This window comes from Mauremys mutica, chromosome 1 (assembly GCF_020497125.1).
Source record: "Mauremys mutica isolate MM-2020 ecotype Southern chromosome 1, ASM2049712v1, whole genome shotgun sequence".
NCBI classification, from domain to species: Eukaryota; Metazoa; Chordata; order Testudines; family Geoemydidae; genus Mauremys; species Mauremys mutica.
Genome location: NC_059072.1, coordinates 84,160,859 through 84,187,052, shown reverse-complemented (window position 1 = coordinate 84,187,052; position 26,194 = coordinate 84,160,859). Strand labels below are relative to the sequence as shown.

The 26,194-nt window shown below is 42.2% G+C and overlaps 2 protein-coding genes and 1 non-coding gene across 8 annotated transcripts in view; 2 read left to right on the top strand and 1 right to left on the bottom strand.

Moving 5' to 3' along the window:
* CCDC38 (coiled-coil domain containing 38) overlaps positions 1-14,224 on the top strand; it is a 52,836-nt gene extending 38,612 nt beyond the window's left edge. For 5 of the 6 annotated variants that reach the window (XM_044981305.1, XM_044981314.1, XM_044981298.1 and 2 more), the window contains 4 exons: positions 493-628; positions 3,654-3,859; positions 8,988-9,081; positions 11,861-14,224. In XM_044981305.1, coding sequence (XP_044837240.1) covers positions 493-628; positions 3,654-3,859; positions 8,988-9,081; positions 11,861-11,968 — 544 coding nt within the window. In that variant the 3' untranslated portion in view covers positions 11,969-14,224. Of the gene's footprint in view, positions 1-492; positions 629-1,218; positions 3,870-8,987; positions 9,082-11,860 lie in introns of those variants that run through there. The other variant, XM_044981340.1, reaches the window with a different exon arrangement.
* On the bottom strand, positions 12,707-15,536 carry SNRPF (small nuclear ribonucleoprotein polypeptide F). Its single transcript, XM_044978814.1, has 5 exons — positions 15,518-15,536; positions 14,906-15,117; positions 14,608-14,733; positions 13,807-13,871; positions 12,707-12,813 (listed from the first exon to the last, which is right to left on the bottom strand). Exons 1-5 carry the CDS (start codon positions 15,534-15,536, stop codon positions 12,747-12,749), a joined length of 489 nt encoding a protein of 162 aa, XP_044834749.1. The 3' UTR covers positions 12,707-12,746.
* On the top strand, positions 15,510-15,673 carry LOC123362305. Its single transcript, XR_006576413.1, has one exon. It is a non-coding gene; the product is annotated as a U1 spliceosomal RNA (small nuclear RNA).
* The last annotated feature ends 10,521 nt before the right edge of the window (positions 15,674-26,194 follow it).

The window sequence follows — 26,194 nt, the reverse complement described above, 5'->3', positions numbered from 1 at the left end:
TGCAGACAAGAAAAGTTACATTTGCTGTTCGGGCGTTTGAAAGTTAAGTATTAGAGGGGTAGCCGTGTTAGTCTGGATCTGTAAAAGCAGCAAAGAGTCCTGTGGCACCTTATAGACTAACAGATGCTTTGGAGCATGAGCTTTCGTGGGTGAATACCCACTTAGTCGGATGAAAGTAAAGTGTTACTTAAAATTTTTGAACAAGGCATTTTAAGTTGTTAGTTCTTCTTTATTGGGGTAGGTATCAGAGCAGTACCATAAGAGGAGTAGAACAGGAAGAAGGCAGAATTGAGACCTTTCAAAGTTTTGGCCCAAGCGAGGGGATATGGGGGTGTCATTTGAGCTCCCCGCCTCAGGTGCCAAAATGTTGTGGGCCGGCCCTGTTAACAGTTGTCTGAAAAGAACATTTTAAACTGCTGAGTGGTAGTTACTGCACAACAAAATGAATCCATAGAATATATGACTAAAATCTAGATCTCTTTTTCCCCACAGAGAAGAAAAAGTAAGTATTGTTGTAGGACATAAAGAAATTCTTAAAGCTGCCTGCATCAATGAAGAGGAAAAACGCACAGATTTGGCACTAAGAGCTAAAATGTTTTCTTTTGGAGAGTTTAATCCAGAAATCCAGGTAATTCTTTTGCAAAACATGTTTTATATCAAGAGAACAAATTTTGCAATTACATCTTTAAAAAATCTTATTCTTATCACAGAGGAAAAAAAAGAAGTGCTGATATGGGGATTTTCTTATGCCTTGAAATAAATAGTAGCATAAAGTATTCCATGTGGTTCCTCCCCTCTCTCCTAATCTGTTCCTGTTTAGATAACAGCATCAGTTGTGCAGTGTCTAATACTTCATTATTATTATTACTTCATTTACTATCTGCAGCTATTCAAGTTGCTGATGTAAAGTCAGCACATTTTTCTTTCTAGCTATGGTACAGTAAATCTGACTAGATAACACTGTGGGGGGAAAGGGATAATCGGAGCCTATATTTTTTTCCCTTAGACTGCGTACTTCAAGTATTTGAGCACAAAGATAGATAAATGTAACATACATTTTATGCAGTTGTGCAATTACTTCATATAAATATGCACCATAGTCCCTGGGGCTGGGACTGGGGTCTGAGTCTGCAATAAAAATATCATATAGGTTGTGCTAGAGGAAGATACACAGAGATCAAGAAGATACAGTAACATAAATCTTTGCTTTATTCTCAGTGCAAACCTGAATTGGGATACCTGGCTTCCAAAATCCATTCTGTTCACAGTCTATTTTCAGGAATTGAACATATGTAAATAGATGCATATTTGGATAATAATAATGCTGATTCACTGACAAAAAACTTTGTTAACACTGAATTAAAGATGACTATTGATATATCGTACTCTTCCAGAAAGTTTAATTCAACAAGCAAAATTCAAACTTCTGAAAACCAGTAAATGAAGTGTTAAATTAGAGGCCCATGTCACCTTAACTCTGCCTCCCGGAAGCTGGTAATAGACACTAGGAATTAACTGCCTGCACTCCCACTACATTCACTGAGTTAGCTGTATTGAATGGTGGAGAGATTATCTGGAGCAGCTTGGAAGAACTGTGATTGTGATAAACTGCAATCAAGAGGGTATGCTGCTATGAGGGTGATCCCTTCTACCTGGCCCCCATGTGTGTGATCAAAGAAAAGAGGTGCATCTCTACACTGAGAGATCCAATATACCTCATTTCAGCACTGTGTTGTGTAGGTTGTGTCACTAGTGGGACACAGGGATCTTCATGCCATGGGACTTGTCAATAGTTAGGGTGGTTTGATGATGGGTAAGTGAAAGTACAGTGTTAGAGGGCATCATGTGCATAAGGGTTTCCACACGAGCCAGCCCCTGCTCCAGCCAGCATCTGCTCCTGCCTCAGCCGGCCACCCAGTGACTCTGACAAAGAGCATGAGATACTACCAGGAAATCTTAATTCTGTGTGTTCACAAAGTTTTGTCAGTGAATTTCCTAGTTTTCTTTTATTAACAGAAAGAAAGAAAGGTTTGTTGTAGGAGTTAGTGAGGATTTAGGCAGTTGTAGTTCTTGCTTAGGTTTGTGGGTGATACGCTGTTGCAGTTAGGTAATAACAAAAAGAATTAGCCATTACATAGTATTTTTTAATCAGTAGATCTCAAAGTACTTTCCATCATTCTCCCCATTTTACAGCTAGGAAACTGAGGCACAGAGAGGTGAAGCGACTGGCCCAAAGTCACCCAGCTGGTGGATTTTAGCTGTCCCTAACCCCACTGTCTTCCCTCACCTGAGGCTACTCTATCCCCCAAATCCTCCCCTTTCCCTTAGTGCAACTCCAGAACCTCTCCCTGCCACTGTTCTCCCTCAGCAAGCATTCTCATGTTTCATTACATTGCCCCAAAATAACACACACCCCTGACAAAGCTAGGTCAGAAGGCATAGTGCTAAATTCTTTCTTAAATTTCTGCCCAAAATTGGACTCAAATTGACACTGGTTGGAAGTCAGGTTTAATGGCTGCTGCATAGCCCATTGAGCTATCCACCTTCAGTGAAAACACACAAGCTAGAAACTCTGTTGGTTATTATGTTCATACATGCGCCAAGTAATCCATTTAATGCCTGCACATTAGGCATGCGTCTAACTTGAAATCTTAACTATCTTGACACTACCGTTTTCAATTTTGCTAACAAAGGTTAATGGATGCAACGTACCAGCTGACATAAATGTCCAGTGATTAAGATCATTTTGACCAGGCTCAGAGCCATGGCTTAATCTCTCCAACTGGGGAAAAAAAAAAAGTTGGTAAAATATGTCAACCTTAAGAAAAGCTGTTGGGTTTTTTTGTGGGGGAGGGTACTGTGTCTCAGGAATCCTTTGGTCCAATGACCCTAAATTTGGATCACTAACCCATGCCCCCATAAGACACACCATATTTCAAGGAAATCTGAGTAACTGCGGATTTTAGAGGACTTAGACAAGTCCGCCTTTAAACAGAAAACTGGTCCGAACCTTAACTGTAGCAGAACTAGTATTCCGCTCTGACACTGTCACAGCTTATTTCTTGTGAAAGAAACCCGCTTCTTGGTTCCAAGGCCATGTCTACACCAGAAAAAAAAACCCAGCTGTTTGTAATAAGGTAGATTTCACATGATAGATAACACGTTATAAAATCCTAGTGTAAACAGGATAAATTGTAGTTTACCTCAGTATAGCTGCTGCAGGTGATCCCAGGGCTGCCCCTTTGGGGCCACGGTTCAGCTGGGGACTTAAACACGTGCCCAGCTGTAAGCATGTGAGAAGTCCTATTGATACACACGTATGCATGTACATAAGTACTTTGCTGAATTAGAGCCATAGCTCAGGAAAGGGTGAGGTATTTATCACCAAAACACTAAGGTGGAATTTCTTTGGATTCCATGGCTGCGTATTTGTTGTTTTTCATAAGGTTAAAATGCTTCTGTTTTTTCACCATTCACATAACACAAAAGTCATCTGCTTATTGATGTGATCACATCTGACTATCAGATTGATAGTAAATACACGTGTCTATTGTCTGCTGCTTTCAAGGCATTTACAGAAATGCTATTATATTCAAATATCACTCGTGCAATATTTTATAGGCTCGTACAGATTTCTTTTTGTTTAATCTAAGGACAAAATGCTACATTCACTTACTAAAAAGGTTGCAGAAGTGTACAGAGTTAGTGTTGGAGAAGTAGACACATCAAGCATTAATTCCATTCAGATGTTGAGGAGAATAGAGAATCGAATTGAAGAATTGTGTGAATTGTTGGAGTCAGTTCCAAAAGAAAATATTGAAGCAATTGAGAAAATTAAGATGAAAGAAAGAAGGCAAAGGTAAAGTGAATGTTCAATATGTATAAAATGAGCAAGCTCTTTCCTGATTTGTATTCTGAACAATCTTTGTACGGGCTAAGGGCATTTAACTAACAATATTGGTCTTAATCTTGCAAAATGTGGACGTTCTGACAACAAATGTTTCTGTATATTTTGGATGTGCATAAATTAGATGTTTACCTACATAGCATCACATTAGGGGCAGCATAATGTTTTGTACTTAAGATAATAAAATAACTTTACATGCCTTCCTAGTGCACCTTTGGTATTTTCAGCATCAGACATCTAGAGCCTAGTTTTCACTACTCCCACCCAAAAAAGGCAGGTTCTTAACTTGAGGTAAAACTGTAGTGAAATCAGGGCAGTTGGTAGTTTTCACATGCATTAGCTCACATGCTCTAATAGATGCTCCTCCAGTACAAATGCAGATGGTATGCAGGATCTGGAGATTCACCTTTTTTTTTAGAGAGGCATATACAAGCGGATCTTCAGCTATGTGTGAAGGCATGTCTGAAAGCACCTTCAGACATAAATAAAGCCAACATTCTGAGAAGCACAGCATGGGCAGTGGCAGACTAGCCCCAGGGCCTGAGCCCAGGGGCCCCAGCCAACTAGGGCCTCCCCTGCTTCTGCTGCCTGCCAGATGGGTCAGGGGAAGCCCCTCTGACCTCCTCCCCAGCAGAAGCCGCAGGGCAGCATGTGAAGCCCCCATGCCGAACCCACTCTCTGGCAGAAGCGCCAGGCAGGCGGAGCAGGAGAAGCCCCCAGTGCCCCAATCCTGGTCCCCTGCAGAAGTGCGGAGGGTAGCAGGGAAGCCCCAGCACCTGGATCCCTGCTGCGGCCCTGGGACTGGAGGAGCTCTCACTCCCTGCTACGGCCCTGGGGACAGAGCCTCTCCAGTCTTGGGGTGCAGTGGGGGGAGGGCAGAAAGGAGCAAACAGGTTGTGGGATGGGTGGAATGGGAGAGAGGCTGGGTCCCAGGGAGGAGTCAGAAAGGGGTGGGGCTGTGGATGGGTTCGCAGGCAGAAGGGGCAGGACTGCAGACAGAAAGGTGGGGAGGGGCCCCCCACTTGCTCTGGCCCAGGGCCCCTGGAAACCATAATCCGCCTCTGATCATGGGATATGAAGGACTTGTATGGTGTCTAATGTCAGCCAGTGGATGTCTAACCTATTGGGTTTAGCAAAGTGAGATGTTTTTACTTTTATTAAATGGACAAAAACGTATGACTTGATGGGCAATCTAGTCCTAGAACAATAGAGAGAAACAACCAGGGAAGTCACTAAGGGCTTGATCCTGCTCCATTGAAGTCAGTCGGAGTAGGGAGCAGACCCTAACCCATGTGTTATAGTGATAATGGGACAGAGGAACACCATCACGTTATAGTCGTTAACAATGCACTAGAGTTCAACTTTTTGCCCTTTTGTACATGAGAGTGTCTGGTTGGTCCTCAATAGCCTACTATTCATTTTCTGGAGGTACTATATTTGTACAGCTATGCACCAATGGAAACAAATGGATTGGGCAATTTTTTCTTCCTGTTTTTCCTGTTACTTGTTTTTTAAATGAATTATGTTAGGGGGACAGCGTGTGATATGCTAATAGTGAGATAGCATCGAGTTGGAGTTCTCAGGGGAGCAAACATCTTGCCAAACACTCCTTCTTTGGATGTCACTACAGTATATTTCAAAGCTGGGTTTACCACAGGTCAGAAAAACAGTTCATTTAATGTGATATCACACACGTTTTTGAAAAGCCATAAAATAAACTGTTTAATACACATAGCGCCTCAGAAATATTTATTTTAATACAACACTGATCTCGTAAAAGGCCCCAATTATATTTTTATGTTCTAAGCATTTCTGGAATTATTTTTTCCACTTTTGGTGCAGTAATAGGTCTACACGTCTTTTGTTATATAATAAAAATGCTTTTGTTTTTTGTTAGGGAAGTGAAATCATGAGTTAAATCTTTATACTGTGGTATACTGGAATATCATAGTTGACATTTTTATATGAATATTACAATAAAAATACAAGTAGCTAAAAGGTTTTTATTTTCTGTCAATACACCAGATGTATCTGTTGAAACAAGGTCACATTAAAATGTTTTAGGACTGTGAGTTGCTTTTAGATGATCTACAAAAACAACAAAGCAGAGATACGACTACTCCCCAGCTGCATGGCACCGGATGTCTATTCTGGAACACCAATAGCCCATTTAAAATTAGGGAGTGTCAACCATGTTCAAAACATCACACATAAAAACACAATTTGGCTTTTCCAAATAACAGCGCGTTTTCCTTTGCATCTGGAAGTGTCCTTCAAGTCCCAATGCTCCCACTTGTTCTAAACTGCCATAGAGTCCCTGGTGCACTAAATTTTCTTCTACCAGAAGATGAATGCTGTTTCTACCTTTAGCATGTATCAGACCTCTCAGCCCAGGAGGAAGGGATTCGGAGGAGATATGCTCCTTGCCATGAATCAGCAGGAGAACTGCCTTTGAAAGGCAGAGATTCTTTTCCTGATGAGAGGGTGAGCATGTTACCTTTGCTGTACTACTTTCACAGAAGCAAGGGAGTAAGGCCCTGCTGATCCTGCCCCACCCCCCCAACACACACAGTCCCATTTTGTTGAGAAACTAGCCACATAGATTCCAAGCCTGGAAGGGACCATTGTGATCATCTAGTCTGATCTCCTATAACACAGGCCATAGAACATCCCCAAAATAATTCCTAGAGCAGATCTTTTAGAAAAACATCCAATCTTGATTTTAAAATTGTCAGTGAGAGACTCCACCATGACTCTTGGTAAGTTGTTCCAATGGGAAATTAATCTCATTGTTAAAAATGTACATCTTATTTCCAGTCTGCATTTCTCTAGCTTCAACTTCCAGCCATTGGCTCATGTTCTACCTTTCTCTGCTAGACTGAAGAGCCCATTATTAACTATTTGTTTTCCATTCAAGTACATATAGATTGTAATCAAATCACCCCTTAACCTTCTCTTTGTTAAGATAAATAGATTGAGCTCCTTGAGTCTATTGCTGCAAGGCATGATTTTTAATACTTTAAGCATTCTCAGGGCTCTTCTCTGAACCTTTTCCAATTTTTCAACATCCCTCTTGAAATGTGGACACCAGAACAAGACATAGTATTTGTGTAGCGATCACAGCAGTGCTAATTGCATTGACTTGGGGTGTGGGAGCATAGATAATATGACAATTAATAAAGCTACTGCTATTGTGTGACACCACAAGATGCCATAAGGCAGTAACTATCTGGGAAAAGAAACTGGCATCTGTTTTAGCTGAATTCCAAAGTTAAATAGATGTCAAGGCAGTTACAGCATGCTTTGTCCTTGTGTTAAATTACCCAGCAAAAACAGAGATAAAAGACCTGGCAGGCGTATTAGGTTCCTGCCTTGACAATCATGTCTAGTCACCAAAAAATTATTACAAATGTAAGGAGTTTTGAATGAAAGTCTGATGTAATGCAGGTAGTTTAACTCCAGTACCAGCTTATTACTGTGGTAATTTTTTGAAATGGTTTCAATTCTTTCAAAAGTTGGTTTGCTCTTTTGAGGAGAGATTTTGCATAATCATTTCTGGTAATTTAAGAACTTCAGAGGACATGCATAGAGGTTTGCAGGATCAGAGCTTAAATGTGGGGCTAGAGCTTTGATTCTCTACATGGCAGCCTGTTGTGAAGTGAGTAAACGAGTTCATGGGTTGGTTTGTTTTAGCAATAATTAAGGATTCCTCTGCATTATTGCAAAGTCACCATTTTGTTTTTAAGTGACACTTTTGCATTAACAGTATGGTGTGATGTCTAATATAGTGAATAGTTGTACTGTACTGCCCCCTTATGGGATTTATCAGCATATGAGATACTTAAATAGTATACAAAACTTTTTGTGCAAAACTTTTAGCTACATTAGTGACCAGAATTTTGTAAAGCCTCTTTGTTTTCTCCTATTATCATACATTTGGTAAGTTACAGTTTGCAGCCTACTGTATACCCACCCCAGAAAAGAATAAACAAAGCACACAGCATCAAAAGAGTATGCCTGGAAAAAAAAGGAGAGTAATGTAGCTGGAAGGCCATTCTTTATTCTGAGTCATTACTAAACTAGTACCCCAGCATGATGTGAAGGGACAGATTGTACTTTTGGATAGATGTGCCATCCTTCAGAGAAGACATAAAATCCCACACCTGAGCACATGTGGTAAAGATTTTATAGCCCTTTTTGAAAGAGATGAAAGAAAGTTAGCTAGTTCTGACCAAAGCCCAATTTGGGTAACTATATTGTATCTGCCTCCTTTTGAAATGTCAGTGTGATTACCCATGCTCGGATTTGGATAGGTCAGTGTTTGGCTAATTTTTGTTTTGCAAAGAAGTCCCATGAGAATTTTAAGGTCCTCACCGATTGTCGTCATGCATTATGTCTCCAAAAGCAGCAATTCCAGCAGCACAATACCCCTTCTCACCAGTCTGTGGGGTTAGTTCAATTTAGATGGAGAGAGAGGAGTGTCTCGTCCTGTCAAAACACTTTCTGTCATGCAGTTGTTGTTTAGAAGTGTCCCATCTGGGTGTGTGCTGATTAGGACCAACATCACATAGCTTGTGAGAGCTGATGTAATCACAGCACGAGAGGGTATAGTTTAAAAAAAAAAAAGTCTTGAAGAAAAAAAAATTAAAGGCAATGACTGCCTTATGTGGAAATAACATCAGGGTGCCTTTTTCTTCTCTGCTGCTCTGCAAGTTAGACATGATGCCCTTTTATAAGAAATAAGCTTTGCTTCCATCAAATTCCTGGACAGATCATCCCATGTGATATCTGAAACAGTAATATTACTCTACTAAAAACCAAGAAGCTATATAGGATCCCAATTTAAAAAAATTCTAATCTGCAAACCTGCCCCACTTCATTCTCCTTAGTCATTTTGCTGGTAGTTCAGGAAAACACCTTCCTTGAATCAAGATAATTAACTACTGTTTCAAAGCTACTGTTTGTTGCCTCCAAAATTAAATTTAAAGAAGCAAAAAGAGTTTGTGTTAAAGTTTCAGACCTTTTTGTTCCTTTTAATACCTTATGAGTCACTAGCAAATTTCATTTTTCCCTATTGCAGGTTACGTGAAGAAAAAAAGAAACAAGAAATGAAACTTCAGGAAGAACGACTGCAGTGTTCTCTGAAAAGAGCAATTGCAGCACCAAAGAAGAAGGTTTGCATTTAGTTTATTTTTTCTGAAAAGTCTGAGACCATGTTTATTTTTCTTAATAAAAATCCTGTCCCTTTATAGCACTTTTAAAGTTAAATATTAGAATTAGCTTTACTTTTCCTATGCAGGAGAGAAATTTGCATGTAGTTATGACTAAAACAAAAAACACCACTGATCATTAGCCTATTCTGTAAATAAATTTACAAAATTTGCAGTAGTAGTAGATCACTAAAAATAGTTAATCCACTGTCATTTTTAATTTGACATCACACAGGCCTTTTTGAGTAAGAGCTAACTAGTAGTTGGTGAAAACTCAATTATAAAGCACTAAAATATGCAAGTAGCCAATTAGTGGATTAACTGAAAATATCTAGTCCTTATTTTGAATAGTGACTAATTGAATATTTCAGTAAAATAGTACTTGAAGGTGGCTGAGGGAAATTTAAGGTATGATCCAGTTCAAGGTCCTTTTATTTAATTAAGAGGTCACATCATTAGCAGTTAGAAATCAGCAGAGAATTCACATTTCAAGAGGGTGATACTTGAACTGTTTCCATGGCCTCAACTGCACTATATAAAATGTACAATACTATCTGGTTAATAATTTTCTGGATGCTAGTACTACTCTACATTCTGCTAGCATCATTACTCAAACTGAGTAGGTCTGTAAATGTAGAATGAGTTGTGCAGCTGTTCAATTATAGCCAAAAAACAGTGTAAAATCAGAAAACTGACAGAACATTATCACCCCAACCTTATTTCTTCCCTCTGACTGTATATATTAAGGAACATTTTAATTATATAATGAAGCAAATGCAGTAACACTAATTACACATCTAAGATTATATAAGATTATATAAGCATAACTAATTTTCACTTTGTTATACAGCAGGGGTAGGCAACCTGCGGCATGCGTGCTGAAGGTGGCACGTGAGCTGATTTCAGTGGCACTCACACTGCCCAGGTCCTGGCCACCGGTCGGGGAAAGGGTAGGGGAGGGCTCTGCATTTTAATTTAATTTTAAATGAAGCTTCTTAAACATTTTAAAAACCTTATTTACTTTACATACAACAATAGTTTAGTTATATATTATAGACTTATAGAAAGAGCCCTGCTAAAAACGTTAAAATGTATTACTGGCACACAAAACCTTAAATTAGAGTGAATAAATGAAGACTCTGCACACCACTTCTGAAAGGTTGCCAACCTGTTATAGTGTCACGTTGTCAGGGTTGTGTGAGAATTGAATGTGACCCTCTATTAATATGTAAAAACCTGAGCAGTTTCCAGATTGTCTGATTTTATCTCAACTTCAGAGGGACACAATTTGAAGTATAGTCTTGTTTTTTAAATTAGGCAGGTGTAATAGCTGTGGGTGCTCTACTTATGCTGGGGTCTTGCAGACATGTTTTTCTATTTTGAAAAATGAATTTCACAGGGGCAAGCTAAGGTACTGCAAATGCTTGTGTACATGGGTAACACCGACAGGTAAAATGATGCATATATGTATTTGTAAGCTCCAGCCTTAATTGATTATGACAGAAGCAGTGCAAGTTATTAGAGTAAACTGAAGAACAGGTTATTTCTAATGTTTCAGTGAGTTGTTTTAGGTGCCATATAACAAAAATAGGTAAAACTTTCAGACATATGATAGTTAAAGCTGGGTGTTTTTAGTCTTTTACAGAGTGTAGATTAATACAAGGTTTGAAAACTGACAGCGGTAGATTCCAATTTCTCTCTGTTCTCTACCTCTAATCTTGGTAACAGCAGTATTGTCAGGCCTGCTGACAAACTAGAATTGGGAGGTGCTTCTTCCAGAGCTGAGAAGGGAGCCTTTCCATAGCCTCAGGCTGGAACCCATGCTAGGAAATGAGGCGTTAATGCATGTGTAAATGGTAGAATAAAAGGCAGCATACTGCCATATCAAAGAGAAGGCAGTAAGTGCCACATACTGATGTTACTGCCATGGGAAGGAGCCATCCCAGCACTGAGCCACCCAAGATTCTCTTTCCTGTGCAAGTAGCTGGTGCTTACAGCTTGTTATGTGCTCCAGTTTCTGACAGTCTGTGCATTCACAGAACCTTCTCTCTTCTACTAATTTTTCTTCATACTCCACTAATACCCCCAGCTGTTTAGTTCTGGTTTGTACTTTGCCATTCTGAACTAAATCCATAGGGGTTTACACTCTTAGATGTAATGTGCCATCACAGCCTCAGAAGGGTCATGGTCTTCAGCTGGTGATAACAGCAAAGCAACTGTGAACTTCAGGCCAGATGCACAGGCAGTGGTTGAAGACATTCGTTTATTTAAAAAAATCAACTAACAGTTTTATTCTTAAATTTTAAAGTTTAGTTATATTCTTAAGGAAGAATCTGCATGTTATAAACCAGACTAAGGCTATGCTGTGCCAGACCTACGCATAGCAGGAGACCTTGGGAGAGATCCTCACCTACTGTAAATTGTCATAGCTCCATTGACTTCAATGGAGCTATGCAAATGTACAACAGCTGAGGATTATCTCCATTGTGTCACCATCCAGCCACTGAGGCCATATTTTCTCTATAGGTAATATAGCAGCCATACTTCAGGAGCTTTGACTACTTCAGGGCAAAATGACTCTTGGGATCATTGGGGCATAATGCAATTCCACACCCAACAGGGAGCTGTGAAAGTATTTCACAATGCAACCCTATATAGTCTATTAATAGAATTTATGATAAAAATATGAGTCTCCATAGATGTATATGTTTATGTTCAACACTTTCCTTTTCCAACATTTCAGATGGGAAGAAAACTGGTATTTCGCTCACAGCCTCCAGAGATTAGAAAGGAGGTGTGCCTGAAAGAGATCAACACAAAAATGCAAGATGATATGTTATTTTTCACTTGAGTTTAAAAGTAGTTGTACCTCCTTAAAGGGGGTGTTGCAGGTATATCTTCCTACTCAGTTCATCTAGAGTAAAAGATTAATATTCTGTAGTGTAGTTTAACAGAACTTACAAACAAAGAGGAGTTATCACTAACATGCAGGGATCCATAGTGTAAGTAATAAACCTACTTTGTACATCAGATGTGGAAAAAACCCAGAATGTCTTCACTGCTTATTCAGTAACACCTATTACCACTATCAGCAGAGAAAAATGCCATAACTTCTTCAGTACACTCCAGTGTCGTCAACTTAGAAAGACAGCTGTTTGCAACAGTAAAAAAAAAATCCTCATTGACTTTTGAGCTGCTCTATAATACAACTGCAGTGCAATGAAAGAGATAGGACACCCTTTGCTACATAAAGTGATTTGCCACAATCCTGTTGATATGCACAACTTTAAAGATAAAATTTACCATGGGAAGCCACTTAGATGCAAGAGTCACCTTTAAGAATAAAGTAGTACACATTAGTATTTTAAAATGTCATTTAATCCCATCAACTATGTAATCTTATTTCAGTTTCAGACTGAAAGATTTCCTCTCTAGCATTAATCTTGCAACAACCTTTAAAAAGTCTGACTTTAAATTAGATGGGTTTATATAGTTCAAAGTTTCCCTCCATATGAGAATACACTAAACAAAACAAGTTATGAATTTTATAGAAATTTGTACAGTAAAACTTCAGACTCCTTAACAAAAGTTGTGAAAAACTGATCTTTATTTTCCAGAAATATACAAACTTATTCTCTCATTTCCCCATCTTCTTCTTCTTCCTCTACTCCTCTGATGTACAGGACATTGTTACACCTGTAAATAGAACCAGAAGTTCTCTTAATTTTAAAGATGTTTTTGTTGACATTCCCCAGATGAACACTAGCTTTTAGCTAAGTTACATGTTTTCCAAATTGAACTTGGACCAGCTATTTAAAAAACCTCCAAACATCAAGTTTATCAGTCTAACCAATTAATATATGTTGATGGTGATCCCACAGTCCAAGGGACTTTCAGATAGTTCATTTTGTAACAGTCCATTATAACAGAGAAAATAAGTTACTAAAAGAATGACAGATTCATTGTACACTACACTAATTTATTTTTAGGCCCATACCCTATAAACTTATGCCTATGCTTAACTTCAAGCACATGACTGTTTGCAGGAGCCAGGCCTTAATATATATGGCATTTTTCTCTGCTGATAGTGGTAATAGGTGTTACTGAACAAGCAGTGAAGACATTCTGGGGTTTTTTCACATCTGATGTAATATATATTAAGGCCTGGCTCCTGCAAACAGTCATGTGCTTGAAGTTAAGCATGTAATAGTTTATTAGTACTCTGTTGAAACTCTCCCCTCCCCCCACACTTATTGAGGTCTCTGCTACCTGTTGAAGGGTCTCTAAATAGGGAGAGGTATCATTTCTGTGAAACTGTTCAGTGCCTATTTAACTTCCTGATTAGGCATGAGATTTTCCTCAGCTATTGACAAGAGATTCATATAAATATCCAATAAGAACCAAGAGAACCAATGAAAGACATCATTACAAAAGGAGAAATTATGAAACATTTGTATATTTTAGTGTTACTTTCCCCCTCCCCCCAATAATATAGTTTTTAGTGTTATCCTTTAACAAAGTGTTGTCTGGCACCGTTTAGCACAGAAATGGATACTACAATTAATGTCTTTAACATTGCAAGCTTTCAGATTGTTTTAGGCTAAGTATTAGGAGTTGAACTGTTATGTCTATCTACAAATGTAATATGTCTACTACGTAACTTATGAAATACTCTAATTTGCTAGTTACCTTATCAAAACTTCACCAAGGTGTCCTGACAATGCACCATCGATGTATTCTTCTGTGTTTGCAAGCTTTTAGAAAAAGAAGAATATATTAGCATAACTGTTTGAAGAAAATTCTCAGCCAGCAATCAGTAGAGTGACTTTAGCCTTACAAGGGTTAATGGGCCCTTCTGGAGACTGAGTCTGTTCAATAGTAACTCATACCTCATTAGAGCACTTTATTTTATTATGCATGTAGCTTATTATGTTTCACTTTTCATTTAAGAATTTGACCACAAGTGTGTAATATATAGCCAAGTATTGTCTATTGCTTTAGAACTATTGCTTTTAAACTTCCTGTAAGTGTACTTTTGAGGAAATTAAAAACAAACATACATTTGCCATCAGGCTTCAAAGCAATAAATTACTACTACTAATCATCAGTTCTTATACAGCCCTTTTAATCAGTTCTCAATCCAATCTTACCTTCACCTTGGACAAAGCTGCTGCTCTGCTGCTCTGCAGGAGTGGATACTCCGCACAGGGCTAAGCGGAGCAGGAGCAGTGGGCTCCCTGCCTACCTGTCAGATGACTTATTTGATACCAGGCAAGTCACTCCCCCGTTATGAGCCTCACTGTATAACCCTGACCCACCCACTCACCGCCTGTGGGACCCCCCCATCCCCTCTGAACAACCATGACACACAGACGCCCCCTCTGGGCCCCCTCTGACCCCTGACACACACCCAGCTTTGACCCCCCCCCATCCCTCCTGAGCAGCCCTCGGGGCCTCCCCCGGGGCGGCCGCGTCCCGGCTCCCACTGACCTGCATGTTCATGTAGCCGTCGACAGACACCAGGTAGCCCTTGTACTCCATCCCCCACTTCAGCTTCACCATCACCGGCTTCCCGGTCAGCCCGTTCAGGAAGGGCTTGGGGTTCAGGGGCAAGCTCTGCGGGGCGCAAGTCACCACAGCAACGGGGTCAGGGCGAGGGGCCCGGCTCCCGACCAGCCCCCCGCCCGGCACCGCCCCGACACCTCACCTCACCTCACCTCACCTCACCCCACCCGCCCCAGGCCCCCTCCCCCAGGGAGCCCCCTCCTCGCGGCAGCGCCCCTCTCACCATGGTAACGCGGCCTGGCACAAGGCAGCGGTAAAAACAAAAATTACTCGCAGGGCCGCACGTGCGCCCGCCGGAGCCTAAGAGAAAAGCAGGAAGTGACGTCCGCGCCTCCACTTCCGGGAGGGCGCCCTGACCTTTCGCCTTTTCCCCGCCCACGGCAGCCTGAGTCCCATTGGGCACGAGGGCTAGCGCGCGAACGGAAAAGCCGGGCGCTGAGTGGCGGGAATGGGGGTGGTGACGCGACCCTCGTGGAGACGGAAGCGTCGAAGGCCACGCCCCGTCCCCTGCGTTAGGGCGACCTGTACCAGCTGGTTCCGTACCGTAATCCTGCGTGTATGTGGAGACTAAAATTTGAATCTGCGCTTTCTTAGCGGTTTTATGATGGGGGGGGACACAGACTGTCCCCAAGGCCCAGGGAGGAGCCAAAGCACGTGGAGCCCCTTGCAGGGTCAGGGCCTTTCCCTGCAAACTACTTACCGTGGCCTGACCCAGTGCACAGAACTGCGCCCTGCAATGCTGTGAAGCTGATTATTTAATTCATAGACTTTTCCATGCCCCATTATTTCTCCAGTTCCCCCATGGCCAGAGCAGCCAAGTGCCTCACAAACTTACCTGGCAGTGGAGATACCATGATCACGAAGGTGGTTTTCCCAGGGTGAGGCTCATCCATTGCACTGCGGGTGTGCTGACCCCTGCGATTTCCCCAAATGCGGGAAACTCGACTGCGTAATTTGTGATAGTGGGGGACTGCGTTTGCGCTCTCCCCTGGAAAAAAAAAACTTTAAGGAATTTATTTTGCTCTCTTCGTTTTTGAAAACTACTCAACCATTTTGCTTACAAATATTGCCAAATAAATGATAGATTCATTCCTGAGCTGAGAATGAACCTGTTAAATTTGAGCAAAAAAAATGTTTTTAAAAAATGAAAGCTCATTGCAGGATTGGAGCTAAAGGGGTCACTGCCACCTTCTTAGAACTTCATTTTTTATTTTTCTGGAAGACACCCGATTCACCAACTGAAGTTGATCCAGGCAGTAAAAGATACTCCCTCAACCCCATTGTCTTTGTAATAACCTGGGAGTAATTGCTCATCCTAATTAATTAGCATCTGAGAGTTGGTAGGGCAACTCCCACCTTTTCATGTTCTCTGTATGTCGTGTATATATCTCCTTACTATATGTTCCATTCTATGCATCCGATGAAGTGGGCTGTAGCCCACGGAAGCTTATGCTCAAATAAGTTTGTTAGTCTCTAAGATGCCACAAGTACTCCCGTTCATTTTTACTGGGAACAACGGGGTTACAAAACTGCAAACCAGATTCAATCTCATCCCAGAAGTGAATGTAGTGTGAGTGTATATATTTATCCACAAGGTGGCAGTGCTTAGCCTGCATTAGGCCTGTCTGGAGGTGTATGGTGGAGCCTTCTGGTAAGAAACTCTGTTATACTCTTTTTTTCATATAAAGCCAGCTTTTTCCAGTTCCGTGTTTCTTGCAATATGTTGAAGTGGAGCAAAGCATAGTGAACTGGATTTCTTTTTAAAAGAGTAGTGTATAGAGTAGGATATTTTAATTAATATGGACATGGAATTATCAAAACTAAAACAAGAAAAAACCACATAGCTCATCTAGTCTATGTCCCTGCCAGTGCAGGATTGGAAGCTGCAGTATAGTTTTAAACCTCAAGCAATAGAACTACTGCTACTTCTCTTGGGGCTAGTCTACACTTACCAGCCGGGTCGACGCGGTGAGTTCGACTTCTCGGAGTTCGAACTATCGCGTCTAATCTGGACGCGATAGTTCGAACTCCGGAAGCGCCGCGGTCGACTCCGGTACTCCACCACTGCAAACGGCGGTGGCGGCGTCGACCTTGGAGCCGCGGACTTCGATTCCGCGGCGTCTGGACGGGTGAGTAGTTCGAACTAGGGTACTTCGAATTCAGCTACGCTATTCATGTAGCTGAATTTGCGTACCCTAGTTCGACCCCGCTTCTTAGTGTGGACCAGCCCTTGGCAATAGGGTGCCCTGAATGCCCTTCCTGGCTTGCTTACACTTAATGAACTTTAGCTGTGTTGCTGTAGTTATAACTCCTAACTCCCTTAAGCCCTAATAAATATTGTCTTTGTAACATTTAGTAATCCATGTGTTAGCATCGTAATTTAGTAGGAGTTGATCAGACAAGAATTTGTCCCAATATATAGGTCCTTTTGAGACTGAGGCTACTGTACACAGTAAGTATGCTATTTTTTTCTGCTTAATGCTCAATATATTCAACTCTGTGAGTAAAAATGTGTATATTCAGTAAACAACTAGACTTGCAGGGAGTGTCCACTCCTCTATGTATTTCTATCCCCCCAAATAATTGGCAAATTCCTTCTGCCTCCATACTGTTCAAAGAAATAGTACTTCCCCTGATTAAATTATTAATGGGCCAAATCATGTGCCCTTCTCTGAGGCCACAGAGATAAGAACGACCATACTGGGTCAGACCAAAGGTCTATCGAACCCAGCATTCTGTCCTGCGACAGTGGTCAATGCCAGGTGCCCCAGAGGGAACAAACAGAACAGGCAATCATCAAGTGATCTATCCCCTGTCTGTCACCCACTCCCAGCTTCCGGATAACAGAGGCTAGGGATGTGCACCATCCCTGCACATCCTGGCTAATAGCCATTGATGGACCTACCCTCCATGAATTTATCTGGTTCTTTTTTGAACCCTGTTATAGTCTTGGCCTTCAACTCCTTGGTGTTACGAGAAGGAGTAAATAACACTTCCTTATTTACTTTCTTCACATCAGTCATGATTTTATAGACCTCTGTCATATCCCCCCTTAGTCGTCTCTTTTCCAAGCTAAGAAGTCCCAGTCTTATTACTCTCTCCTCATACGGTAGCCATTCCATACCCCTAATCATTTTTTTTGCCCTTTTCTGAACCTTTTCCAAGTCCAATATATCTTTTTGAGATAGGGCAACCACATCTACATGCAGTATTCAAGAGGTGGGTGTACTATGGATTTATATAGAGGCAATATGATATTTTCTGTCTTATTATATATCCCTTTTTAAGTAAGTCCTAATATGCTGTTTGCTTTTTTGACTGCCACTGCACATTGAGTGGATGTTTTCAGAGAACTATCCACAATGACTCCAAGATCTCTTGCTTGAGTGGTAAGAGTTAATTTAGACCTCATCATTTTATGTGTGTAGTTGGGATTATGTTTTCCAGTGTGCATTACTTTGCATTTATCAACATGGAATTTCATCTGCCATTTTGTTGCACAGTCGCCCTGTTTTGTGAGATCCCTTTGTAGCTCTTTGCAGTCTGCCTGGGACTTAACTATCTTGAGTAGTTTTGTATCATCTGCAAATTTTGCCACCTCACTGTTTACCCCTTTTTCCATATAATTTATGAATGGTCCCCATACAGACCCCTGGGGGACCTCTCTCCATTCTGAAAACTGACCATTAATGCCTACCCTTCATTTCCTACCTCTTAACCAGTTACCAGTCCACGAGAGAACTTTCCCTCCTATCTCATGACTGCTTAAGAGCCTTTGGTGAGGGACCCTGTCAAAGGCTTTCTGAAAATCTAAGTACACTATATCCACTGGATCCCCCTTGTCCACATGCTTCTTGACCCCCTCAAAGAATTCTAGTAGATTGGTGAGGTATGAGTTCCCTTTACAAAAATCATGTTGACTGTTTCCCAACAGATTATGTTCATCTGTGTCTGACAATTTTATTCTTTACTATAGTTTCAACCAGTTTGCCCTGTACTGAAATCAGGCTTACCGGCCTGTAATTGCTGGGGTCACCTCTGGAGCCCTTTTTAAAAATTGGCATCACATTAGCTATCCTCTAGTCATTTGGTACAGAAGCTGATTTAAATGATAGGTTACAAATGACAGTTAGTAGTCGTGCAATTTCACTTCTGAGTTCCTTCAGAACTCTTGGGTGAATACTATCTGGTCCTCGTGACTTCTTACTGTTTAGTTTATCAATGTTCCAAAACTACCTCTAATAACACCTCAATCTGGGACAGTTCCTCAGATTTGTCACCTAAAAAGAATGGCTCAGATTTGGGAATCTCCCTCACATCCTCAACTTTGAAGACCGATGCAAAGAATTTATTTAGTTTCTCTGCAATGGCCTTATCGTTCTTGAGTGCTCCTTTAGCATCTTGATTGTCCAGTGGCCCCACTGTTTGTTTAGCAGGCTTCCTGCCTGTGATGTACTTAAAAATTTTTTTTTGCTATTACTTTTTGAGTCTTTGGCTAGCTGTTTTTCAATTCTTTTTGGTCTTCCTAATTATATGTTTACTCTTCATTTGCCAGAGTTTATATTCCTTTCTATTTTCCTCATTAGGATTTAACTTCTACTTTTTAAAGGAGGCCTTTTTCGCTCTGACTGCTTCTTTTACTTTGTTGTTTAACCATGGTGGTTAAACAACATGGTTGGTTCTCTTACTATGTTTTTTTTTAATTTGGGGTGTACATTTAAGTTGAGCCTCTATTATGGTGTCTTTAAAAAGTTTCCATGCGGCTTGCAGGGATTTTACTTTTGATGCTGTACCTTTTAATTTCTGTTTAACTAACCTCCTCATTTTTGTGTAGTTCCCCTTTCTGAAATTAAATGCTACAGTGTTGGGCTCCTGTGGTGTTTTTCCCCACCACAGGGATGTTAAATTTAATTATATTATGGTCACTATTACCAAGCGGTCCAGCTATATTTCACCTCCTGAACCTGATCCTGTGCTCCACGTTGGACTAAATCAAGAATTGCCTCTCCTCTTGTGGGTTCCAGGACTAGCTGCTCCAAGAAACAGTGATTTAAGGTGTCAAGAAACTTTGTCTCTGCATCCCGTCCTGAGGTGATATGTACCCAGTCAATATGGGGATAGTTGAAGTTTTTTATTTTTATAGCCTCTCTAATCTCCCTGAGTATTTCACAGTCACTGTCACCATCCTGGTCAGGTGGTTGGTACTATATCCCTACCGCTATATTCTTATTATTCAAGCATGGTATCACTATCCATAGAGATTCTATGGTACAGTTTGGTTCGTTTAAGATTTTTACTTCATTTGATTCTACACTTTCTTTCACATATACTGTAGTGCCTTTCCCCCACCAGCACGACCTGTACTGTCCTTCCAATATATTTTGTACCCTGGTATTACTGTGTCCCATTGATTATCCCCATTCCACCAAGTTTCTGTGATGTCTATTATGTCAATATCCTCATTTAATATGAGGCACTCTAGTTCGCCCATTTTATTATTTAAACTTCTAGCATTGGTATATAAGCCCTTTTAAAAACTCTTTAGCTGTCTGCCATTACATGATTTAATTGAATGGGACTTTTGTTCTTTTGACTGTTTTTCTCATGAGATCTTACCTGTATTTTATCCTCTTCCACCCTTTCCTCCTTATTAGGACATAGGGAATCTCCATTTATAGATCCTCTCCTCAGGGATGTCTCCGTCCAAACCACATGCTCCTTCGCACCTGTTGGCTTTCTCCCAGCCCTTAGTTTAAAAACTGCTCTACGACCTTTTTAATTTTAAGTGCCAGCAATCTGGTTCCATTTTGGTTTAGGTGGCGCCCATCGTTCCTGTATAGGCTCCCCTTTTCCCAAAAGTTTCCCCAGTTCCTAATAAATCTAAACCCCTCCTCTCTACACCATCATCTCATCCACACATTGAGACCCTGCAGTTCTGCCTAACTGGTTCTGCACGTGGAACTGGAAGCATTTCAGAGAATGCTACCATGGAGGTCCTGGACTTCAGTCTCTTACCTAGCAGCCTAAACTTGGCCTCCAGGACCTCTCTCCTATCCTTCCCTATGTCATTGGTACCTACATGTGCTGGGAGGAGCCGGTGGTCGTGGCACTACACATAAGGCTATTTAGATGTCCCAAGAGATCTGCAACCTTCGCACCAGGCAGGCAAGTCACCATGCGGTTCTCCCAGTCATCACATACCCAGGTATCTATGGTTCTAATGATGGACTCACCCATTACTAATACCTGTCTCTTCCTAATAACTGGAGTCCCCTCCCCCAGACAGGTATCCTCATCTGGAAGGAGGATGTGACGGGTTGGGTCACAGAAACTCCCTCAAGACTGTCACTAGATGTGCTGGGGTACCACTGAGTTAGACACTCCGGTCAGCTACACCACAGACCAAGAGGTTGGGCCATGCCCCTGTGCAGTGGTCAGAAGTGAAGATTCACTTAGCCCAGGGGTTTCTCAGTTAACAGGGACTTTTCCAGCACCCAGTATTCAGTCTTTCTGGGAGTCTAAACCCCAAATGAATCAGTTTTAATCTGTATAAAGCTTATACAGGATAAACTCATAAATTGTCCGCCCTCTACAACACTGATAGAGAGCTATGCACAGCTGTTTGCTCCCCCAGGTATTAATTACTAACTCTGGGTTAATTAATAAACAAACGAAATTTTATTAAGTATAAAAAGTAGGATTTAAGTGGTTCCAAGTAATAACAGACAGAACAAAGTAAGTTACCAAACAAAATAAAACAAAACAGGCAAGTCTAAGCCTAACACAGTAGGAAACTGATTACAGGTAAATTTCACCCTCAGAGATGTCCCAATAAATTTCTTTCACAGACTAGACTCCTTCCTAGTCTGGGCCCAATCCTTTTCAAATTAATATTGTGGCTTATGGCCTGGGTCCAGCAATCACTCACACCCCCGTAGTTACAGACCTTTGTTCCAGTTTCTTTCAGGCATCTCTTGGGTGGAAAGGCCATCTCTTGAGCCAGCTGAAGACAAAATGGAGGGGCTTCCAGGACCTTTTATATTCTCTCTTGTGGGCATAAACCCCTTTGTTGTTCTGTGCAAAAATCACAGCAACAAGATGGAGTTTGTAGTCACCTGAGCAAGTCACACATCCATGAATGATTCAGCTTTTTTGTAGGCCGATGCCATTGTTTACATGTTAGTTTGAATGTTCCCAGGAAAGCTCAGATGTGGATTAGCATCTCCCAAAGTCCATTGTCAGTTAAGTGTTTCTTGCTAGGATTATTCTGAGTAAGTGCCCATTCTCAAGAAGTTGACTAAATGCTTCATTGATGCTACTTAGAATCAAACGCATTGAGATACAAGTACATAGCCAATATTCATAACTTCAAATACAAAAGTGATACACACATGCAGACAGCATAATCATAACCAGCAAATTACAACCTTTCCATAGACGCCTTACTTGACCTCCTTTGTACAAGATTTGGTGCAACTATAGGACCTTGGTTGCAACAATGATCTATACGGTCACAGTTCATGTAAAAAAGTCACAGAGGGTCCCAACTATGGGATCATTTCCTTCTTCTCCATAGAATCATAGAATATCAGAATCATAGACTATCAGGGCTGGAAGGGACCTCAGAAGGTCATCTAGTCCAACCCCCTGCTCAAAGCAGGACCAATCCCCAATTAAATCAACCCAGCCAGGGCTTTGTCAAGCCTGACCTTAAAAACCTCTAAGGAAGTAGATTCCACCATCTCTCTAGATAACTCATTCCAGTGCTTCACCACCCTCCTAATGAAAAAGTTTTTCCTAATATCCAACCTAAACCTTTCCCACTGCAAGTTGAGACCATTACTCCTTGTTCTGTCATCTGCTACCATTGAGAACAGTCTAGATTCATCCTCTTTGGAACCCCCTTTCAGGTAGTTGAAAGCAGCTATCAAATCCCGCCATCCAGTTGGATGTTCTACTTCCCTGAGGCTTTCATCCTCCTCAACAGCACAGAGGGTGTCAGACCAGGGGTGGGACTGTTCTACTGTGTCCAGGAAAGTCTCATCTTTGTACTTCTCTGTCTCCTTTAGCTACTCCAGCTCAGCCACCCTGGTCTCCAAAGCCCATACATGGTCTGAGGGTCAGGAGCTCCTTGCACCAAATGCACACATACTCCACCTGCCCACAGGGCAGGTAGTCATACGTGCTGCATTGGGTGCAATAAACTGGGTAGCCCCCACTCTGTTGCTGGACTTCTGTCTGCATTCTCTTTTTACTCCTGGAGCTTGTTCCTTTGTTGTTGTTGTTGTTTTTATCAGGGGGTGTTTTTGGCTTTAAGTTTAAAGAAGTTTAAGGAATGAGTGAAGTTCTGGAACAGCCTTCCAAGGGGAGTAGTGGGGGCAAAAGACATACCTGGCTTCAAGACTAAGCTAGATAAGTTTATGGAGGGGATGGGATAGCCTAATTTTGGAAATTAATTGATCTTTGATTATTAGCAGGTAAATATGTCCAATGGTCTGTGATGTGATGTTAGATGGGGTGGGATCTGAGTTACTACAGAGAATTCTTTCCTGGGCGCTGGCTGGTGAGTCCTGCCCATGCTTAAGGTTTAACTGATCGCCATATTTGGGATCAGGAAGGAATTTTCCTCCAGGGCAGATTGGCAGAGGCCCTGGAGGTTTTTTGCCTTCCTCTGCAGTGTGGGGCATGGGTCACTTGCTGGAGGAGTCTCTGCTCCTTGAGGTCTTTAAACCACGATTTGAGGACTTCAATAACTTAGACATAGGTTAGGGGTTTGTTACAGGAGTGGGTGGGTGAGATTCTGTGGCCTGCATTGTGCAGGAGGTCAGACTAGATGATCATAATGGTCCCGTCTGACCTTAAGTCTATGAGTCTATGAATGTTAAGTTTTTATGTAGCCCCCCCACACACACCCTCTCTGGAGACAGCCCTCGCAAAACTCCTGTTAGCCGCTCCTGTTTGCTAGCTCCTCTGGTCACTTAGGAGTGGGCTTTTTAAAGCCCTGGTCTTCCTGAGTAGCCCTACCCCCTGGTTGAGGGTTGATGGGTGCTAAAGGGCTTAGGGATCAAAGCCTCGTTCTCTACATACAGTGGGACAGATCCTTTTCAGCTGCAAGGTTGGGTGGGTGGGATTGGGTGTGTGAGCACTTGAGTTCTACTCCCTCAAGCAGCTACGCTCAGAGCTTGTCTACACCACACCGCTTTTAGTGACCAGGCTGTGTCGACACAGCCTGGTCGCTAAAAGTCGGTGTGTGTAAACGCTCTGTCAGCACTTTTGCCAACAAAATACTTCCAGGCTTGGGAGTGGCGGTAGCTTTGTCGGCAGGAGAGTGCTCCTGCTGACAAAGCCATGTTCACACTGCCACTTGCGTAGGCAAAACGTTTGTCTTTCGCGTGGGGGGCTTTTTTAAGTACCCGTGAAATACTTTTGTCAGCAACTTTGCAGTGTAGATGAGCCCTCAGTTCCTTCTGGATCATACCACATAGAATGGTTTGGGGCTGGGGTAGAGAGGGGCCTTTTCTATATTCTATATTGCCTCCCACAGACCGGGGCAACAGGAGTGGCTCTGGCTGCTGGAGTTTCAGGACTGCAGTAGTAACCAAGGAGTGGCTAACCCAGTGGTCCCCAACCTTTTTGTGGCCAGAAGCACATTCATGTTTTCAGAAGTTTGGCGGGCACCAACAATTACTCACATACAGGGCCGGCTCCAGGCACCAGTGGAGCAAGCACGTGCCTGGGGCAGCACATGCTACGGGGCAGCATTCTGTCCATTCTGCAGAGTTGGAGCATTTTTTTTTTTTTGGCACCAGTTCTGGGCAGTGCGGAGAGAAGCCGAGAGGACAGAACACTGGTCCCTGCAGCCCCAGAGTTCTCTGTCCCCAGTAGGGGCGGGGCCATGGCTTCTCTCCAGCTTAAGCCGCAGCCCCGCACCTGCTAGGGACCAAGAACACTGGCGCCCACAGCCTGCAGCCCCAGAGTTCTCTGTCCCCAGCAGACGCGGGGCCCTGGCTTCTCTCCCCTGGTGGGCACTAGGCGGGTCCCGCACCTGCTAGGGACCAAGAACACTGGTACCCGCAGCCTGCAACCCCAGAGTTCTCTGTCCCCGGCAGGCACGGCGCCGCAGCTTCTCTCCAGCTTAAACAGTGGCCCCTGCACCTGCCGAGAACACCGGCGCCCGCAGTCTGCAACCCCAGAGTTCTCTGTCCCCGGCAGGCACAGGGCCGCGGCTTCTCTCGGCTTTGGAGAGAAGCCACGGCCCCGCACCTGCCGGGGACAGAGAACACCGGCGCCCGCAGCCTGCAGCCCCGGAGTTCTCTGTCCCCAGCAGGCGCGGGGCCGCAGCTTCTCTCCCCTGCTGGGCACTAGGTGGGTGCACATAAATGCCCTGGCGGGTGCCAGGGTGCCCACGGGCACTGCGTTGGGGACCACTGGGCTAACCTGTTGGTTTACGGTCTATGGAGGAAGATTCTTTCCCTAGCCCCTGTGGAGGCCTCCTGTGTCAGGCCCAGCCGCTGGGAATTTGGGTGGAGGAAGATTTGGGCGATTATGATTATTTTTATTTATAAAATACCAAAAGTGTGCTCAGGTCTTTGTTTTTGTTAGCGCTCAAAATGCATATAATTGCCCCTTGAGCCATGTCTGTTGAACAATAGAAGCAATATCAGAATCAAACAGATGAAGTTTATTCTTTTGGCATTTCTATTACCAAGCCTCACTATATGCCAGCTGAGAAAGCAACTCTTATTGGAATGTAAATTTAATAGAAGGAAACATAGGAAGAAGTATTATATAGTAAAAGCATGAACACGACCATGTTTTGGAAATATTACATAACCAAACATTTCAGATTAACTGAAGTCAGAGAATTAGCCACACAGTGTGTTGTGGCAAAGCATTTGCAAGATTAGGGTCAGTTGCTTAGGAAGATTTTCTTTGTGGAAGCTACTTTAGTTCTTTCCTGATATGATTGCTAAGGAGAAATATGTATCTATTAATACTAGTACAATAGATAACACCTGTATAGCATTTCTCAGCTGCAGACACTGGGGCCCAAGACGGCCATACAATAGAACCTCAGAGTTATAAACACCTTGGGAATGGAAATTGTTCGTAACTCTGAACAAAACATTATGGTTGTTCTTTCAAAAGTTTACAACTGAACATTGACTTAATACAGCTTTGAAACTTTACTATGCAGAAGAAAAATGCTGCTTTCCCTTTATTTTTTTTAATAGTTAATGTTTAACACAGTACTGCCTTTTTTTTTTTTTTTGTCTCTGCTGCTGCCTGATTGCATACTTCCGCTTCCAAATGAGGTGTGTGGCTGACTGGTCTGTTCATAACTCTGGTTGTTCGTAATTCTGAGCACTCATGTCTCCCATTGACTTTGTTAAAAGAGTTTTGGGAGTCAGGTGCAGGATCAGGTGCATTCCTATTTAATCCTCACAACACCTCTGAGAGGTAGGTAATTATTATTAGCTCCATTTTACCAAGGATGAAGCCAAACCAGAAA